A 14,999-nucleotide genomic window follows, 5' to 3' on the forward strand; every position below is an offset into this window, starting at 1 on the left:
GGGCCTGGCCGCGGGGGAGGCGGGGCCCGGCCGGGCGGCGGGGATCCCGCTGCCCTCACCGAGCGGGGCGGCACGGCGCCAGCCGCCCCGCGCCCGCGCGCCTCACCATAGAGTCTCCTCCGCGCGCACCTGGCTAGAGGGGCCGCCGCTCCGGATGCGGAAATGACGTGCGACTGCCGGTAAGAGCCGCGGCCGCTCGGCGGGGCGGTGCCATGGGGGCGGCCTCGGGGTGCCGCTGCCTTCCCCTCGGCGGGCCCGGGGCGGCCCCGAGCTGCGGCGGGAGGCGGCGTGGGCCCGGGAGAAGCCGCTGGCGCGGCCCGAGAGCACAGGCAGGCGCTTGTGTTACACGTAGAGGCGGACCGGGGGCGAAGCGGGAGGCGATGGGGCTGCAGCGGGAGCGGCTGCAGCGCGGCACCCCCTGCGGGGGCACCGTTAGGTTTGGCATCGCGTCGCCCTTGGAGCTGCCCGTGCCGCTGTAGCGGTGTCTGTAGCGGCTGCGCAGCGCCTGAGGGAGTAGCTCCGTCGTTTTACGAGTCCCGGCTGGTGGCCTGCGGGTGGCTGGTGGGACGCTCGCAAGGCCGGAGCCTCCGCGGGGCTGAGGGCCGCAGCGCTGGGCAGGGACCCCGCGTCGCGGGGAGGGGCAGGCGCCGAAGGAGCGCGCAGCTGTGGCGTCCGGCGCTCGGCGCAGCCTGGCTGTGGGCAGTGGGCCTGACGAAGGTGGAGGTAAAAGTGGCAAGGAGTAATTCGGTCAGCAGCGGCCGATGTATTCACGTTACTGGAAGGTAACTGCTTTCAGGCAGAGGTATGGGCAGCACAATTCAGGGCGTTCTGTTTCCAAGGGAAAAAAACAACTAACATCACTGCAGGGTGGTCTTCCTTAGGGACATAATTTCTCCTGTATTTAATAAACTTGTATTTTATTCTCCAGAAATGATGTAGATTATTAACTACGTTTAGCTTTTGTTCCTTAGGAAATAAAAGTCTGAGAGCTAGTTTTTGTGTCTGTGTCTGTCTCCGTAACTCCCCCAACAGTCTGTAAGAGTAACAACAACTTGCAAGTATGTTTTTTTAATTGTTTATGAAAAAACACTTTTGTATGATACGATAGGATTTATATTCTTTTTCTCTTCTATCTGTAAAGGTCCTTTCAGGAAAGGTAGACATTACTTTGGAAAGAAACCGATGAAGAAACCAGTCAGTGTTTGAATGCAGTATTTCCACAAAGCCCCAAAACTTCAAGACTAAATTAAACTCGGGTAGTCCCACTAATGCTTTTGAGAAACACACAGAGGCAAAAAAAAAAAAGGACTGTTGAGATGATCTGTCATCCTTAAAATTGATACTTTTAACGACAAGAGTGTTGCAAATTAATTGATATTTTTCTTCATATGTATATTCTAATTAACTGTTGATCACAATTATGTCACTATTCTGTCATCAGATTAAAAACTTAGCTGTTTTCCTTTTTCTGCTTTTGCTTTAAAAAAGAAGCATCAAAGGCAGGGTCTGAAACCAGATTGCAACAACAGGAACTTGTCCATTAACTGAAACAGACTCGAATCAAATTCTCAATTACAACTGGTTAGCAATTTTACTTAAAGTTTCTTTCAGTGGGAAAAAAACTTTTTTTGAAAATTTCATTGGGAAAGACTTCTCAGCTTCCAGATGGAATTTCTAGTAAGAACAAATGAGATAATCGCTCTGAAATAGTCTCACTTGAGATGTAGGAGTTTCAAACTTGTGCTCCTGCTTTGCCTGTTCCAGGCCCTCCCACGTCTTGCAGAAATAGACTAAGGACTGGCATATGAAATTGGTACCTGTTTTTCTAGACAAGTTAAAACACTTATCAACCCAAACGCTCCTAAAGAAGAGACTGATAGAAAGCCTCTCTTGTTCCTTCTCCTCTACAAAATGTTCTCTGTTTCACATTAACTGTTTCCCAAGTGCATTACAAAGTTCATTATCCTGTGAAGGATTAGGTAAGGTTTTATTCTAAGAGAAAAAGATGTTTGAAAAGGAAGTTTAGTGAACCCTATAATGAGGAATGCAAACATTTGGTTAAACTAACAAAAACCAGAGTTACCTGCTGGTCTAAGTATTTAACTTCAAGGAGCAATATAATAGCAAAATCAGTATTAACATTACCATTGTTACCTAAAACCAAGATACTATGCAACAACAAACTCCATAACCCATGGAACCATACAAGGAAACAGCTTTAATTAATCAGAAAGAAAATCATGCTGAGGACATCTCTGTATAATTAGCTGGATGGGATTTATAGTCCCTGCACAGCAACAGAGCTACGCAAAGGAGACTTGAAGAACCTAGACGCTTTAGCTGATGGCTCTTCTACCCATCTGTGGACAACAATGTTCGTGAATCTGTGTTTAATGTCCTTGTACACTTCCTTTCTTTCTCTCCTGGTCTCCTACAGTCCTCTGTTATATTCCTGCACTTACTTGCTACTCCTAATCCTACAGCAATTCATAGAATCACAGAATGCTTTGGGTTGGAAGGGACGTCTGGAGATCATCTAGCCCAACCCCCCTGCAGTGAGCAGGGACATCTTTAAGCAGATCAGGTTGCTCAGAGCCCCATCCAACCTGACCTGGAATGTTTCTAGGGATGGGGCCTCCTCTACCTCTCTGGGCAACCTGTTCCAGTGCTTCACCACCCTCATTGTAAAAAACTTCTTCCTTATATCCAGTCTAAATCTACGCTCCTTTAGCTTAAAACCATTATACCCTGTGCTGTCACCACAGGCCTTGCTAAAAAGCTTGTCCCTGTCCTTCCTATAGGCCCCCTTTAAGTACTGGAAGGCCACAATAAGGTCTCCTCGCAGCCTTCTCTCCTCCAGGCTGAACAACCCCAACTCTCTCAGCCTGTCCTCATAGGAGAGGTGCTCCAGCCCTCGGACCATTTTTGTGGCCCTCCTCTGGACCCGCTCCAACAGGTCCATGTCCTTCTTGTGCTGAGGGCCCCAGAGCTGGACGTAGTGCTCCAGGTGAGGTCTCACCAGAGCAGAGTAGAGGGGCAGAATCACCTCCCTCGACCTGCTGGCCACGCTTCTTTTGATGCAGCCCAGGATACGGTTGGCTTTCTGGGCTGCAAGCGCGCATTGCCGGCTCATGTCCAGCTTTTCATCCACCAGTAGCCCCAAGTCCTCCTCCACAGAGCTGCTCTCAATCCCTTCATCCCCCAGCCTGTATTGATATCGGGGGTTGCCCTGTCCCAGGTGCAGGACCTTGCACTTGGCCTTGTTGAACCTCATGAGGTTCACACAGGCGCACCTCTCCAGCTTGTCCAGGTCCCTTTGGATGACATCTCGTCCTTCTGGCGTGTCAACGGCACCACTCAGCTTCGTGTCGTCTGCAAACTTGCTGAGGGTGCACTCAATCCCACTGTGTATGTCATTGATGAAGATATTAAACAGCACTGGTCCCAGTACGGACCCCTGCGGGACTCCACTTGTCACAGGTCTCCATATGGACATTGAGCCATTGACCACGACCCTCTGGATTCAACACTTACTCCCTATCTCCAGATGCTTGTCCAAAGTTTGTACACAACTTTCTAGCTTTCTTGCTGAGATTGCAGGCTCATGTGCTGGAAAGCTGTTAAATTTCAAACTGCTGGCAAAACAAATGCAAGTAATCAAACAAGACTACAGGCGGAGTACAGCCTTGGCTGTCAAAGAGGTGGAGTCTAACAGGCTGTTACAAAAGGCTGTGTTCAACAGAGGTTCATCTTGTCAACGTATTACTTGGTTCTTGACAAAACTTCTGAAAATCTGGTCTTAGTTATTTGGTAAAAACCAAACCGGCAAGCTTTGGTGCACTGGTTTAGGGTGTTAAGTCCCCCCAACTTTCTACCCCTCCTCGGTGCTAGAAGTTTCTGCCCCTCTAAGAGGGGCAGCAGAATGCAGCACCAGCTTGTTCTGTTTTACAGAAGAGTTTTACAAGCAGTTGTTTTGGCAGCTCCTACCTGGCTAGTGGTTCACGCCTGTATGGCCTGGCTCACTTGCACTGGTACAAGTGGTGAAAGTGGTGGAACACAAAGTGAGTTCAATCACCCAGAGAACGAAAACATTAAGAATGGCTGAACTGGAACACAACTGGGAGCGTTTCCCTATGTAGCAAGGCTGGCTTAACAGGTTCCCAGCCTTGACTGCTCTTTCTGACTCCCACACGCTTGGCTGCCCCCTCGGTTGTCGTACGGACGTCTACGCAAGTTGTGATCGCGGGAGCAGTCTCAGTTACACGCACAACTATACCCAACCCCCCTCCAACGTGTGTTTTTTTTATTCTGGCCCATTTCAGGGACCCAGTTTGTTGTCTGGCCCCAAAATAATTATGCTGATAACCCTGCTGGGGAAGTTACAAGGTGGGTGAAAGGTCCGGGGATGGCACCTCTTTAGCCACCTGAGGAAGAGTAACTTGAGATTACACACTCAGGACACTGGCCACATTGTAAAGTGGCAAGGGAGCTCAACCAAAGCATAATACTGTTTATTTTTGGACATCATCACAGAGAACAAGAAGCAGCAATCTCCGCCCAAGGCCAGTTTACCACCCACGACTCCCCTCCTGCAGGGCCTGTTCCACGAAGAGGCTCGCCCCACGTTCCGCAGCACCGCCCTGATGCGTGCCAGAATCTGCTATCGGCCCTTGACCAGAAAGGGAACGCCTTTCTCCAAAATCTAGCAGTTCTGTACAACTCTCTGGTCTCTACTTGGTAACTTCCTTCAACCAGGTCAGAAAACAGGATATGTACTTTCCCTCAGGCAGGCGTGTTTTCCCAGAAATGTTTATGACTTAGGGAACTCACTGATGCAGTAACAAAATTTGGCCATGGGTACTAACAGGGCCTGAATGTGTGTGGGCTGGAAATCAGAAGAAAATGTCTAGTAATGAGAGCAGCGAGGAGGGGGAGTAACCTCTCAACAGAATTAATAAAGGCAAAAATCTAGCTACTTTTAAGTTAGAGCACGGTTATGAAAGGAATTAATACGACAGCAGGGCCTCTGAGGTTTGTTTCTCCCTGCATCCTTTAAGGAATGTTCAGAAGGGCGCATGTGACTTCCTACAGCATGCCACTGCCCTAACGGGACTCACTGGGAAGCGTGTAAAGGACTGTGCCTTTCACGGGGAAAGAAAGAAAAAAAAAGCTGCACAATGCAAACTGGCGGCTTCTCAAAATCTGAAGCCCGAGCACGGAACTGTGCAGTTCAGGCTTCCAGCGTACACGAAAACAGCTGCTTGCCGATCACCGGATGATGTTTGGATTTTAGGGCTTTTCCAGTTAAAAGCCTCTACCTGGCACCGGACACGAGCGCGCGCAGGGACGGAGCAGCCCCTCGGGCTGCCGCGGGGCAAGCGCGGGTGCCGCAAGGCCGGCCCCGCCACCTCCGGGCGCCACCGGGTTCGAGCCCCGCCGCCGCCCTCTCAGCTCCGCGCCCGCGCCCGGCCCCGCGCAGCGCAGCGCAGCGCAGCGCAGCGCGGCCCCGCCAGCTCCGCGCTCGGCGCAGGGCGCGGCGAGAGGGCGGCGGCGGGGCTCGAACCCGCGGCCGCGCCGGGCGGGCGGCGCAGGCGCAGCGCCGGCGGGGGCCGCGGCGGTCCGCGCGCGCGCAGGGGATGCCGGCGCCCCTCTGGCGGCCCGGCCCCTCCGCGCCCGCTGCCGCCGCCCCCCGCGGGGCCGGCCCCGGGGCAGCGCCGGCCGCGGGAGCGCGCAGGGGGTTCGGCCGAGGCGCGGCCCCCGCCCGCGGCGATGCCCGGAGCGCGGCGCGGATGGCTGTGACGCGCACGGCGGCGGCGGCGGCGGCGGCGCTCCCCCTGCGCCGGCGGGGAGGCGGCCCTGCGCCCGGCGCCGCCTGCCCTGCGCCCGGCGCCGCCTGCCCGGCCGCGCCGTGACCGGGGCTGCGCCGGCTGAGCGCGGCGGGGTCCGCGGGGCGGCCCGGGGCTGCGGGGTGACGGCCCCCGCGGCGCCTCGCAGCTGTGTGCCGGGCGCGGAGGCGGCGGGGCGGGGGGGGAGCTGCGAGCGGCGGCAGGCGGGGGTGTGGCTCGGCGGTGCCGGGGCTCGGCGGTGCCGGGGCGCTCGGCGGCTGAGCCCCCGCGCCGCGTTGCGGCCGGCCTGCGCAGGGCCCGGCCCGGCCATGTCGGGAGGGGACTTGCCCTGACGGGGCGGCGAGCGGACGGGCGCCGCCTGCGCGGGGGAGCTGCGCCAGCGGAGCCGCCCGCGGCGGATCGGCCGCGCCGCCGCTATGGCTGGGCCCGGCTTGTGGGCGAGCATCAAGTCCGTGCTGCGGCGGAGCGAGGACCCCTTGTTCCTGAACGACTCCAGTGCCTTTGACTTCTCGGACGAGGCGGGGGACGAGGACTACCCCCGGTTTAACAAGCTGCGCGTGGTGGTGTCGGAGGACGAGCCGGCGAACGAGCCGGCCAACGGGGCGCCCCTGGGCCTGCCTTCCGACGACGACTCCCTGCTGGGCCGGGACATCGCCCTGCGCGGCGCCGGGGCCGGCCGGCCGGACCCCTGCAGCAGCTGCAGCAGCCGGCGGGAGCGCTCCAAGCAGAGGAAAGTGAAGAGGCGGCTGACGCTCGCCGCCCTCCTCTACCTCCTCTTCATGACGGGGGAGCTCGTAGGTGAGTCGGGGGCGGCCGCTCGCCGTCCCTCCGGCCCGGGTGCCTCACAGCCTGTTAGCGCTGCTCCGGCCTCGGCTCTCAGCAGCTGCCCGGAGAAGCCATCCGTCATTTAGAGAGGTCCCAGAGATCGGCTGCCAGTTCAGAGAGTGAGAAGGAGCCAAGTCCACCTGTGTTTTCCAGGCAAGAAAAGAAAGGAATTTACAGCTTCCCTTACCCGAGCTCATCGGTCCCCCCAAATGGCATAAAGTACAGGGGTTTTGTATGTCTAATGGCTTTTTCTCTCTCCCGTTTTGTAAGTTTGTAAGGTGTTTTTAGCGAGGGAGAAATTGCATTTTATTGCGGACATAAATAGGATGAATAATTTCATCCTCACTATTTTTTAATTACCGCCATAAAATCTTGCTGTGTTTGCAACAAGAGAAGAAGAGGGAAATACAGTTTCTAAGTGTGATGTTTACCATAATAACAAAACTAATATTGGGGGGTATTTGGCCTTATTCACCAGATAAGCAATACACTCTGTCACTTAGAACTGAAAAGACAAATCCTGAGCTATCGATAACAATGTGGTGAAGAAGCCACTCTTCTGACAACTTCCTGATGTCCTGCTGTGTTCTGGACGAGCATGTGCTCTGTCCAGACGTAAATCTGAGGAGCACAGTCAGTTAAAATTGTAGGTATTTTAGCACTTCCCATTACAACACGTAAAAATACCAAGTAGTTTGATTAAATTCTTTCTGGTTTTGTTTGTTGGTGCTTGGCAGAAGTATGGTGGGATTTTACCTGGAAATTTGTTTGTAAGTGTCTCATTGTTGGTCAGAAGAGGGAATCTGGTGCTCAAGTTCAGCTTTTATTGCTCCCTCATAAAGGCACGCTATCATTTGCTGTTCAGGTTGAAGAGAGCCTGTGCGTTACACAGCTGTCCCTACAAAATGACAGTGCCGCATTTAATAGGCTATGGTGACATAGGCTTGAAATAAAACTAAACTTGAAAGTCCCTTGGATGCATAGATGAACTATTAAACGTGACGCCTTCGCCATTATCTAATAATTTTTGCAAAGCATAACATTTATCTTTTAATCCCTGTTCACTTATCAATTTAATATCAGTGTCCTGTTACCATCTGTCTTTTGGATACGTCCGTGCCATTCAGGGCCAGTGTCTGCTTGGTGCTGCTTGGCCTCCTGAAGAACTCTTAAACTCTCTCATCCACTTTCCCCTGATTTGAAGTAGTGGGGAGCGTTACACAGGGCCAGTACGCTGATGTGTACAGTGAGCCAGGTCTCTCTAGCAACTATAACAATTAATTGCTTTTAAATTGCTTTCATTTTAACATACAAGTCTAAATCAGAGCTAATTAGATGAATTATTGGCCATAATTCACCAGAAAAAAAAAAAATCAAGTCACGAAAACTTTCTGGAAGTAAAGAACAGAGATGCCTCGGCTCTAGTAACATGGGACCTAACTCCTCCTCCTCACCCATGCAAATGTGGTCAGTAGTGACTGAAGATCTGATGTTTGCTTCTGTGAAGTGAGCTCGTGCTCTTGGATCAGTTGTCCTAGGACAGTTGTGAATTGTATCTGCAAGACAGAAACTTCTGCAAGATGGATAGGGAACAAAATCATTGCTTGAGTATAAATAATACAGTTTGTCCCACATCCATAGAAAAAAATCCCTAGGAGAAATGGGCTGTTTTTCAGAGAGAGACCAGAATACTGACTGTATCTGCACCAGTTTTATTTGGGGCCTTATTTCAGGAATGTGGGTAAATGGAAAAAAGTGGTTTTGTCCTTCAACACCTCTTGGTGTGTGGTTAGTCATTAATAACACTGCCACAATACATCAGCTCATCGCGGATAAGGCACTTCACGTCAAACCTGTTGCAGGGATCTGTTTGAATGGCTCCATTTGCCCCCCGGCTCCGTTTTCTTTCTCTGACTGAGATTTTGGTTCAGCATGAACTCGGGTAAATTTGCTAAGCAACATAGTGCTTAGCATAGACATCCTTTAACGTGAGAGTGATTTTATTTGGTTGTATTCATACCAGCATTCTGATACATGCTGAGTTTAGCTCATCTGAAGTGCCCCTTGCCGAATAATGTGTTGGAGCTTGTCCAGAGAAGGGCAGCGAAGCTGGTGAAGGATCTGGAGCACAGGTCTTATGAGGAGCAGCTGAGGCAACTGGGATTATTTAGCCTAGAGAAGAGGAGGCTGAGGGGAGACCTTATCGCTCTCTACAACTGCCTGAAAGGAGGGTGTAGTGAGGTGAGTGTTGGTCTCTTCTCCCAAGTAGTCAGCAATAGGATGAGAGGAAATGGGCTCAAGCTGTGTCAGGGGAGGTTTAGATTGGATATTAGGAAAAATTTCTTCACGGAAAGGGTAGTCAGGCATTGGAAGAGGCTGCCCAGAGAGGTGGTGGAGTCACCATCCCTGGAAGTGTTCAAAAAGTGGGTAGATGTGGCACTTTGGGACATGTTTAGTGGGCATGGTGGTGTTGGGTTGATGGTTGTACTGAAGATCTTAGAGATTCTTTCCAACCTTAATGATTCCTAGTTTTTACTTTCATTAACAAAAAATCCAGCCACCAAGCCAGGAAACATGAAATTGCTACTCTACCCTTAATAGGTTTAGTGTTGGACTTGGTAATGTTCGGTTAATGGTTGGACTGGATGATCTTAAAGGCCTTTTTCAACCTAAATGGTTCGATGATTCTATGATTCTTCTATGTCTGAGCTGTTGGCAGCTTGATGCTGAAGTCACTAAGAGTGCAACGGTTGGGGGCTTCAGACTGGATTCATGCTATTGTAGACCTCTCCATAGCTAGTGCAGGGAGAGCTCTAGAAATAATAGGTGTTGAGAGTAAAAATACTCTCTCATCACTGTCACACATCTATTGTTTCTCCCTTGCAGCCAGGACTTCTGCAAGCTCAGCTCAGGATGGCGGATTTGTCTGTACAAAGCGTTGGTACTGTAGTGTGAGCTCATCCTGTTACCTGTATTATAAAATAACTCCCGAAAGACACTAAGTATGTTTAGAGAGGAGACATTGCTTTATTCTGTGCAGGGGCAAGGTGGAATACTTCCACAAATCAAGCACACCGCTCAGTCAGACAAGTACAGTACTTATACAATTTGGTTATACATAATCATTTTCTAAACTCTTCTTACTAGTAGGTAGCCTCTCATTAGTCTGTATTTTCCTCACTTCAATTTTAAGCTACAGTGTGATTTCAATTTACTGCACGTGCTCAAGGAGAGTGGGGGCATAGTCCTTTTAGTCTCCAGCTGAGTCAGGGGACGCAATCTCCCCCTGCCATCTTTACCTTTCCCCTAGTTACTGTGACTTCTGCTGAATTCATGGTTGTGGCATTCTTATCTTCACAATCTTCCTCGTAGCAGGATGTTTCCATCTTTGAAGTTCTTATTTGTGGGTATAGTTGTTAGCAAGGCGTGTATTGTTTCATTATCTCTTGCCTTGAATATAATGCATACTGCAATTCTCGTATGTTAGTTTCTATCCTTAAACTATAACCTCTTTCTTAGTTACTAATTTGTCCTGTATTATTTCTGTTGCATTTAAATTAATAAAATATACGTGCTTGAAGTAAGAATCGTCCTCAGGTTCACGTATGTTATTACCAGCCCTATTTCATCATTTGGGCACTGAGGCACACGGCACTAAGGGCCAGACCCAGAAAATATTTAGGCATCCATCTTCCACAGAGAATAAATAGAGGACTTGGGTATCTCTGTACTTTTGTGGATCTTGACCTGAATGACTTGTCACAGGGCAAGTAATCGGCAGCAGAACGAGTAATTAAAGACAGAGCCCTCAAGTCCTGGGTCAGTGCCCTACCTGTTTAATTTATTTCACTCCAGCTCTGTATTGTGTTCTTTCTGGTTGGTTTCAAATTTTGGAACTTTTTTAATTGATCTGTAGCTCAGGTATTTGGGAAACTTTGGTTGATTATATAGGACATTTAACTGACTTCTGTGATCTTTGACAGATTTGAGTTTCTGAGAAAAAGGTGGAAGACCCCTATCAGACAATTAATTTGCTCAGTAAAACTCCTCTTGCTGTCTGTTACCGATGTCAAGATGAAGGAAATCTTGTTTCAGCAGCTTTTTTGGGAAATCTTGATTGGCATATTTTTTCCAAAGTACAGCCAAGCTCATTACCCCAGCCCACCTCAGTGTTTGTTGTTTAATTTGATGAACAGTCATTGTAAAAGTCAGATAACAACTTACACTTTGTGGGAACCATTTTGCATCAAGAAATGATAAACACATTGCAAGTTCTAGTTAGCTTTCCTGGCAGGGTTTGACGTTTTCAGCTATGTTTAGAGATTTCTAATTGATCGTCCATGAGGAGGACTGCTGTCCTTCATGGGTCACTGAAAACAGTGGTGAGCCATCAAGCTGTCTATTTGTAAAGGTTATAATGTCTTTTTTTTTTCCCAAGTTGCCACTCATGTTTAAAGAGCCCTTAGGCAGTACCTTTAACCAAGCAATGAACCGATACGTTTGGAAACAGAGCCCCTTTGATTTCAGAATTTCATAAATCTCAATTATGTTTTCTTAATCCACATGCTGCATTACGATTAGCTTCAATACCTGAATTCCTTCTTTATCATTTTATTTTTAAAGTCTTTAAAAGCAAGAGACTAGCTGAAATAGAATTGACTCATCTTGGACCGAAGTGATTCTCAAAATTAATACATGTGAATTAACATACATACTTTAAATGATCATACATGTAAACTACTGAATTGAATGTCCTTAGATAAAAATTATTGTTTCTTCTCTGTTGACTATAAAAGAGGCTGTTGCACGTTTCTAAGTCATATTTTTTTTTAAATTACGTGAGAACAAAAATTAATTCAGAAAGGAAAGGCAGAACTCATTTTACTCAAAAAGCTGCTGAATTGCTAAATCTTAAAAACTCATTATTTTTGAGCCTTTGGAAAATTTCATGCTCAGAAGAATGTGACTTAGAAACTTACGAACAACTGAAGAAGGGGGGATGGAGGAAAGGAACTGGTGGAAATGTGGTATATTTGGTAGTTACCCACAGTACAAGCAGTACTACAGCATCAGCCATGCTGCTTGTGTTTGGCTGGGGAGGAGAGCGTAGCTCGCTCTGCAGGTGCGTGCGTACAGGCACCCACAGCCATACGCACATGTTTTATGGCCAGTCTTGAAAGCAGTCAGCCAGTTGTGAATTTCCCTTTGCTATTTCCTCGTGGTCAGCCACTTCACTAAGGCAGGTTTAATTGTATACGAAGACACCTTTGCTCGAAATGTTAAGAGCCTCAAGCCTGCCACATGGCACACCAGCTGCATGCTTTGCTCAGTAGAGTTTACAGGCTGAATGGCAGTCTCAAGGTAGAAAGAGAAACTAATTCATAGCTGAGCTGACATTAAAGATGCAATCTTTTCTGAGAAAATGGGCTTACCTTCATGCATATGGAACACAATGCAGCCTGTCCGTGATTCCTCTTTGGATAAGGGATGCTTAAGAGAGAGACGCATTGTTTAAATCTCTCACCCACCTAATAGTAGCATTAGCAATTGAATTGGAACAAAGATATTAACCTTTGATCTGAGGTTATTTGTCTCAGTGTAGCTCATAATTACAGAAAAAAATTATGGTAATAACAAAGAAAAACACTGTGCAAGTGAAAGTCATTGCCTGCAATATATATTGGCAGAACTTGCACACCCCTGCCAGGACAGGGAATAATGGTTAAAAGATAATGTAATAAAAATAAAAAGGGAGCAGGGTAAATTTCCATGCCATTGAGTCATTGGATTTCTATCCCTGTTCTGTAATGTCAAAATATTTAACAGATGTAGTTTAATAAAAGGATCAGCTGATTAAACACATATGCAATAATACATAGAGAAAAGAGACAAAACTATTTTGGGCCAGATCTTGCAAATGTTATGATGCAAGTAGTCTCTCTGAGAGTAACAGGAGTGAATCCTTTCTGTGTTACTCTTAATAGAAAGCACACTTCACTGCACTTGTAACTATGGTAGCTTTAAATTATAGCGTGGCTTTTTGATGTAATGGCAAAAAAACCCTGTTTAGTGATTATAAGAAGGGCTCTCATGCACTTAGTGCATTGTTCTGAAAATAAATGACTGTAAGCTGTGCCAACAGGATATTATCTAGAATCATTAATGTCATATGTCCTGACTTTTCCAACTTTGTTTTCAGGTGGATATGTTGCTAACAGTCTAGCAATTATGACAGATGCACTTCATATGTTAACTGACCTTAGCGGTATTATTTTGACCCTGCTTGCTCTCTGGCTGTCTGCAAAATCTCCCACAAAGAGGTTCACTTTTGGATTTCATCGCCTAGGTATGTAGATATCAACTTTTGCTATTAACAGAATATTTTAAGCAACAACTGTAAAGATCACCTAATTCTAGAAGAACAGGTAATTAGAAAGAAAGTAACGACAAACCTAAAAGTGGCTTTATGTTTAACACTGTGACTCTAATGTCCTTTCACTGGCCATACACTACATAGGTTGTATTGCCACAAGGGAACAGATAATAAAAAAATAATTTTTTAAATTTTAAACCTCAGCCAAAAGTGAAGTTTGATAGCAGAATTTCACTCACTGGGAGCAGGATGAGTCTCTCCATCTCCGTGGAACTAGGACTCTGTGGAACTAGGACTCGGCAGATTCAAGAGTTAAATTCTGAATGCTTGATTCATCTTCCATCTTAAAGAGGAAGGTTGGGGAATTGGATACACAATGGCATTGTAAATATGACTTCCTACAAATGAACCACGGCCTAAAAAGTTTAAAAAGGGTTCAGAGGAGGGAAGCTGTCCCCAGCAAGAACAAGGCTGATGTGTTTCACAGCCCATCCATAGTTAATGGGCGATTGCATTCGCTCAGACCCCTGTGCACCTTTGTGCTTTGGACTTGAGGCTGTTGAGCAAGAGAGGGACACATTCTTCGGTCACTCACTGCTGTACCACTGTTACTGCTTGTGTGACACACTGAGGAGCTTGTTGGTGCAGGAGCTGTACATGTCAGTCAGTTGTTGTTTGCAACAGATTATTGTCAGTGCCCAGGATTTACGAAGTCCCATTGACTTCAGTAGATTATGACACTAGAAGAAGGTCCCATTCAGTGTGAAAAATTACATCTTAATCCAGAACTAAAACATTCTGTAGAGAGCATTATCAGAGAGTTCTGCCCTGCCAGAAGCCACATAAATCAGTATTCCTCTTGCACTCCCCAAACCACACAAAGCAGAGGTCAAAATGTCCCAGCGTTTCCAATACAGTGTGCTACTTAACCTCTGCCCATTTTAGGTCTCTGTAAAAAGAAGTATAAACAGAATTATGTACTAAACCTTGGAAGGGTATTTTCAGGATTCATTACTTCATGTTTCAAAATACAAAGGGTGTCTTCATGTGGTTGCTAACTGGATATAATAATTCATAATATACAGCTGCAGGCCTTGTAGACATTTTACCAAAAGCTTCAACCTTTATTTTTCATGAAATAGATAATTTCTAGTGTCACAGTTTGCTACCTCTGCTCTATACATTCTATAGCGTATATTTTTCAAGGAATTTCAAAGTCGTGTGTAGTCATTACTTGTAATTCTTATTTTGTCTGCTAGAACAGCAGTAGAATTCAACAACTCCATCACTCCTGGTCATTTGTCATCAGTTAGTCACTAATGCATGAATGCATAACTCTGTACACTAGCAAAGATCTTTGGGGCTTTAGCAAGAAAGCATTAACAATGCCAGCATTTCCCATTACAAACTTTTCTTTCAAGAAGTTTTAATTTTGCAATAGGAGCTCTCCTAATACTGAAACCTGACCTTGCAGGTATGCCCCTGGCATTTGCCATACTCTCCAGAAAGACATTTGCTAGCTTTTATACGTACTTTCACCCTATTTAAAAATAATTTGAGTAGTTTATGTGTCTTTGTAACTTTTCTAAAACCAAATAGTACATACATTGAACTACATTGAACATGCCACAGCCTAGCTTAAAACAGGAGTTAATCTTAAGAAAAATAAAAGAAACTTTTTTAACCATTAAAATCTTACTCAGTTCTGTAAATTTTCACTGACTTTTCAATTAATTAATTAGAGGGCTCCATAGCACTTTGCAAACACAAATCCCTGAGGATTCCTGCCACCTCACTTTCTGCACCTTTTTTTTTTCCCCTCCCATTTTACTGCCAAGAAAAATACTGGCCAGACTGATGGGCTGGAACTGGCCCATAGAATTAGTCCATATCACCCACCATCTTCTCCCTGGGAGAAGCTCCAGGGAGCAGCTTCTCAGTTCTGCAGCAATTAC

At 47.2% G+C, this 14,999-nt stretch overlaps 1 protein-coding gene across 2 annotated transcripts in view; it reads left to right on the forward strand.

The window, feature by feature from the left end:
- The first annotated feature begins 6,262 nt into the window (after positions 1–6,262).
- Positions 6,263–14,999, forward strand: part of SLC30A4 (solute carrier family 30 member 4) — a 31,435-nt gene continuing 22,698 nt past the window's right edge. For both annotated transcript variants that reach the window (XR_012831217.1, XM_075714554.1), the window contains exons 1-2: positions 6,263–6,644; positions 12,871–13,017. Coding sequence is in view for 1 of the 2 variants with exons in the window: in XM_075714554.1 (XP_075570669.1) it covers positions 6,263–6,644; positions 12,871–13,017 (529 nt within the window). In the remaining variant the exon portion in view is untranslated. The remainder of the gene's footprint in view (positions 6,645–12,870; positions 13,018–14,999) is intronic.

The sequence above is a fragment of the Pelecanus crispus genome, chromosome 7 (assembly GCF_030463565.1).
Source record: "Pelecanus crispus isolate bPelCri1 chromosome 7, bPelCri1.pri, whole genome shotgun sequence".
Classification (NCBI taxonomy): domain Eukaryota; kingdom Metazoa; phylum Chordata; class Aves; order Pelecaniformes; family Pelecanidae; genus Pelecanus; species Pelecanus crispus.